The following is a 5,588-nucleotide window of genomic DNA, read 5'->3' as shown; positions in this document are numbered from 1 at the left end:
TTATGCAGCCCCGGACTGAGAATTTTCTTTTCATTAGATGTTCTGGAGCAGGTGGTACGGTGCACTGGTTAGCACATCCACATCACAGTTCTGAGGTTGTGGGTTTGAGTCCTCTTCCTGCCCTCCCTGTGTTTGCATGTTCTCTCCATGCCTGCGTGGGTACTCCGGTTTTCCTCCCACATCCCAAAAACATGCATGGTAGGCTGATTGAGCACACCAAATTGCCCGTAGGTGTGAGTGCGTGTACGGAAGGTTGTGTGCTGTGCGATTTGCTGGATACCAGTTCAGGGTGTCCTGCCCAATGACTGCTGGGATGGGCTCCAGCATACCACCGATCTTGTGGGGATGGATGGATGGATGGATGGATGGATGGATGGATGGATGGATGGATGGATGGATGGATGGATGGATGGATGGATGGATGGATGGATGGATGGATGGACGGACGGACGGACGGACGGACGGGCGGGCGGGCGGATGGATGGATGGAGATACCCATCAGGGTAAGTCAACCTCGAGCTCACAATTAGACTCAGAGTTTGCTGAACCATCTATCTGAAGTACCTCCAATGGAGAAAACCCTAACCCATACTAGGAGCACAACAATGCACATTTAATTGAAGCAAAGGTATGACCAAAGCTTTTCTATTTGTTTTTGCATTCTATTTAATGGTTGCGTTTTTTTATAAAGCACAATATTGTAGAGTGCCAGCTTCTGTTTTGAAAAACATATTTTAAGACTTAAGATTGGAATCATGAAACAAATTAAACTTGTCTGTCAATGCCCCAGTACACACAAATTAAACAGCCTACTGTTAAACAATATTAACCGTTAAATTTATTACGTTTTTAATTAAAATTTTCAAACAAACTTGAAAGGCGAGTGAATTATGATATATGAACAGTTTTTGTGATGTCCACATTTTACTGTATTCGCCACTCAGGAATGACCTGACACATCTGTTCGTTGTAAAACATCTCGCCCATCACGGAAACACAGGAAAGTAGAACTGTTTAAGTTGCGTAATTAGTAATATATTTATTAACTTTAATTCTTCATTCTGCAACCAGCGTAGGGTGCCAATTCACACGTCGAACAGATGGCGGCGGTAATTCTTGCCAAAGTTGCTTGCCAAGGGCCAATTAACGCGAAGAAGCCGGTGACAACGAAGAAGTAGTTAAAGAGGAAGAGAAAAACAACAAAAAGCAAAAGCTGGATAGTAGCTTTTACCATTTCTGTCTTCCAACCGTCGAAGATTATCGGGAAATATGGACCAGTATGGCGAAAATGATATAATACAACAATTACTTGGAATGAATTTAGTACCAAGAAAAAATGCCACTCATCGATACAACGACACATCTCTCGCTGATTTCTCCGGTAGGTTTATATTTGCTGTGAATGATTTGTATACATTGTGTCACTACGATTGTAAATCAAGCAAGTCACAAGCTTCATATCCGAACAACACTTGGGACTGGATTCAAGTCATTTGTGGGGCGTGAAGTTTCACTGATAGGATTGGTGTATTTTACCTATGTCTGTTTTTTAATTAAAAAAAATATACCATGTTATCAATGCTTCCAGTGCGTACATCTGTTATAGAACTCGCAGCTGTACAGTAGACGATGTTCCTCTTGTGTTACAGCTACGATATAATAATGCAATATGGCTCCCTAAACTTTTTTGGGAGGGCGGGGGCTTATTCCTAATGTAATGAGTTAAAAAAAAAAAAAAAGGGAATAGGTCTCTTTGGGACACGTGATTAGCTCGGTAGCTTGAGCTATGCTGTCATCTTGCTCTGACCCTTTTCTTGCTTTCTATGATACTCTTTGCACATACATATTAGTTGATTTCAGTTAAGACTGCAAGCTGTGACCCTTTTCTTGCACAATCTTGCAGAGAAGGCTCCACAGCTGTGTATCGATCTTTCTGGCATACATTAAATAGTAAAACTGAGAAGGCAGCCTCCTGGTTATTACTATTAGCAGAGCGAGCATTAAAGATAAAATACTGGAAAAATATAACAATCCATTAAGTTTTCACAGCCTTTTACACAAAGATCAGATTGAACTCCGATGTTTATACTGATCGTGAGCTTTTTTGACTGCTGGATTGGAGTCCACCTGTGGACACCATTTGATGATATCCTTTATAAAATATATTAAGAACATTTTAAAGGTAGCCTCTAATTTTGTTGGTAATGAACAACTTGAGTGAGCCGGTAACCACACTTTGGATCAGTGTATGTGATGTGTTTTTTTATTTGATCTTTTTAACAGAAATGTGGTATGGAGTTTTTCTCTGGGCAGGAGTCTCCTCTCTGATCTTCCACCTGCCTGCATCTCTGCTATCATTTGTTGCACTTCGGCAGCACAAAATGGCCCGATTGATGCCCATTGCCATCCTCTTAATGGGCATCCTTGGTCCTGTGGGTGGAGGAGTCCTCACAAGTAGGTTCTCTGCCTTTGTGACATTAAATAGACGGGGGACACCATGAAGTGGTTGGCAGCCAATCACAGGGCACATGTAGACGAACAATCATCCGCACTTGCACCTATTGACGATTTGGAGTGCTCAATCGGCCTACCATGCATGTTTTTTTGAGGATGTGTGAGGAAATCGGAGCTCGGGGAGAACATGCAAACTCCACACAGGGAGGACCGGAGGAGGAATCAATCCCGAATCATCTGAACTGTGAGGTGGCCGTGCCAACCAATGCTCCACCATGGCGCCCCAGTATTTTTATTAATGATGGGCAAATGAAGCTTCAAGATGATTCATGAACCCGTTGTTAGACCTCTACATGGCTCTGTCTGTTCGCCAAAGAGCTGAAAGCCCACCGACTTGCTATTTATTAAAACCCTCGCTTTAAACATACATTGCCATCTAGAGGAGCCAAAGATACAACTGATTCATGAAGCTTCATTTTCCCATCACTAATTTTTATCCATTAAATAATAATACTTCATTTCCTTAGGCATTTTAAATATTTCAGCGATATCGTTATCACAATATTCAACTCGCATGTTTTTCCCAATGTCAATCAGCTCTAATTCAAATCTGTTTTCTTGTGTGTTTGACATAGGTGCAGCCATCGCGGGTGTTTACAAGGCAGCGGGAAAGAGGATGATCTCTCTGGAGGCTTTAGTTTTCGGTGTGGGACAGTCCTTTTTGATTGTTATTATTTCCTTCCTTCGAGTTCTTGCCACCCTTTAGCAAGCACTGAGAAGGCTGGCCTGGCCTTATTACTTGTTGGAACTTGCTGTGGATTGGACAAATTGAGACGTGTTCGGCCTTGGATGTGTCTTCATTACCTGCTGACCGAGCAGGCCGAGAATGAATTCCTCTTGGCTAAAACAAGGAAAAGCAAATTCAAGTTAAAGTCCGACTACTTGTCAGTCATTATACAGGACGACGTCCACTGATGAGGAATGTGTTTGGTTTTACAAAATGGCAATAACATGTTTACGCATCAAAGAGAACTTTTTCAAGATCATTTTAGATTTTTAAATGTGAATTCTAGAGTGATTTGAAGTCTATTTTCAACAGACTTATTTATAATCAGGGAAAAGATACATAAGTTCTTTGGGTATTGTGGAGGAAAGCTGCAGGGGTTGTATAAAGTGATTCGTTCTTTTTTCAGTTCATATGACTTCAACCAGTAGGTGTCGGTAATGCCCATTGAAGCTGGTGCCACCTCGCCGTAAAACAAAACGAAGAAGAAAATGACGTCACTTCCTGTTCACGGACGAGTCGTGAATTGCATTTCCCGTTCACCAACGAACGAATCTGAGTGAACGAATCTGTGTGAGTGATTCGCATTTCCAGTTCATCGCGAGAACGGATCAGTGAGGGAACGAATCGTGACTTTCCCGTTCGCGAACGAGTCAATGGGTCAACTGCCTTCCTTCCCGTTTATCAACGGATCAGTCAGTGAACGTGTTGCCTCTCCCTCCTGGCGTGAACTATGCAAGTCAGAATGTCGATTTACGATTTGCCAAGGAAAGAAAGAACCACTCACTGAAACACCACTTCTTTTATGCACGTTTTCTACAAGCTAACGGCTAACTTCATTGCATGAAGGGATGCGCCGTTATGCAAAAACGGGGACATTATGCTTCTCTTTGGGTAATCTTGATTTTATAAGTTAAAGTCCCAATGATCGTGAGCAGCAGCGGAGCCCCATTTCAACCCCTTACACTGAGTGCCAAGCAGGGAAGAAATGGGTACCATTTTTATAGTCTGGTATGACCCGGCCGGGGTTTGAACCCACAACCTCCCAGGCTCAGGGCGGATACTCTACCACTAGGCCACTGAGCTGGTAAACACTGGGTTATAGTGGTATAACTCTTATAGTAGTTTTTAAATAACGTGTATGCATATATACGCCTAAGTATTGTTATCCAATATATCTATTGCAATTAGATTGATGGTTTGAAATTTACTTGTAATATTATTATTTTAATAAACATTAAAACCTGTTAAAACTTGTCTGGTGTTTTATTCCTTGTTTTTATTTTTTTGGGCATAAAAACAAAATTCTGACATTTGGTTAACTGCTTTATATGATAATATGTACATGTCTTTTACATTGTGTAATGTGTTGTTGTCCCCCAAAATAAAGAGCAAGTAGTCAAATACACATTCTTGACACGTACAAAAAATGCATAAAGTTATTAGGTACACCTGAAAATAGTGGTGTACCTCATCGGAGTGTCCGTGTGACGTCATACATCAACCAGCCAATCAGGAGGTGGGGGAGGGTGGGTGTGGCACTTTTCAGTTTCAGTTAAGCTTTGGCCATGATTTTTCCCTAATGAACTGGCCTGTTATTAGGTACACTTGAAAATGGCGGTGTACCTAATGGAGTGTCCAAGTGATGTCACAGATCAAACAGCCAATCAGAAAGTGGGGGTGAGGGCGGGTGTGGCACTTTTCACTTAAACCAGGGGTGTGGACCTCCAGTCGTCGAGGGGCCGCGTTCCAATATGTTTTCCAAGTGACCCTCGTTAAGCGCACCTGCGTGAAAAGTTTTAGCTCCTTTCACGTTCCGCAGGAGCTAAAACTTTTCACGCAGGTGCACTTAACGAGGGAATCACACGGACACTCCATTAGGTACACCGCCATTTTCAAGTGTACCTAATAACGGGCCTCTTTATTAGGGAAATATCATGGTCAAAGGTCACAGGTGTCAAGCTCTATTCCTCGGGCCTTGACACCTGTGACCTTTGACCATGATATTTCCCTAATAAAGAGGCCCGTTATTAGGTACACTTGAAAATGGCGGTGTACCTAATGGAGTGTCCGTGTAACGTCACAGATCAAACAGCCAATCAGAAAGTGAGGGTGAGGGCGGGTGTGGCACTTTTCACTTAAACCAGGGGTGTCGACCTCCAGTCCTCGAGGGGCCGCGTTCCAACATGTTTTCCAAGTTACCCTCGTTAAACACACCTGCGTGAAAAGTTTTAGCTCCTTTCACGTTCCGCAGAAGCTAAAACTTTTCACGCAGGTGCACTTAACGAGGGAATCTTGGAAAACATGTTGGAATGCGGCCCGAGGAATAGAGCTTGACACCTGTGACCTT

At 42.6% G+C, this 5,588-nt stretch overlaps 1 protein-coding gene across 1 annotated transcript; it reads left to right on the top strand.

Moving 5' to 3' along the window:
- Nucleotides 1-1,153: 1,153 nt before the first annotated feature.
- tmem170a (transmembrane protein 170A) lies at nt 1,154-3,381 on the top strand. The gene is made up of 3 exons (XM_037254336.1): nt 1,154-1,381; nt 2,284-2,454; nt 3,090-3,381. Exons 1-3 carry the CDS (start codon nt 1,270-1,272, stop codon nt 3,218-3,220), a joined length of 414 nt encoding a protein of 137 aa, XP_037110231.1. The 5' UTR covers nt 1,154-1,269; the 3' UTR covers nt 3,221-3,381.
- The last annotated feature ends 2,207 nt before the right edge of the window (nt 3,382-5,588 follow it).

Source organism: Syngnathus acus, chromosome 6 (assembly GCF_901709675.1).
Source record: "Syngnathus acus chromosome 6, fSynAcu1.2, whole genome shotgun sequence".
Taxonomy (NCBI): Eukaryota; Metazoa; Chordata; class Actinopteri; order Syngnathiformes; family Syngnathidae; genus Syngnathus; species Syngnathus acus.
Note: the sequence above shows the minus strand (reverse complement) of the source record. Positions and strands in the feature narration are given on the sequence as shown.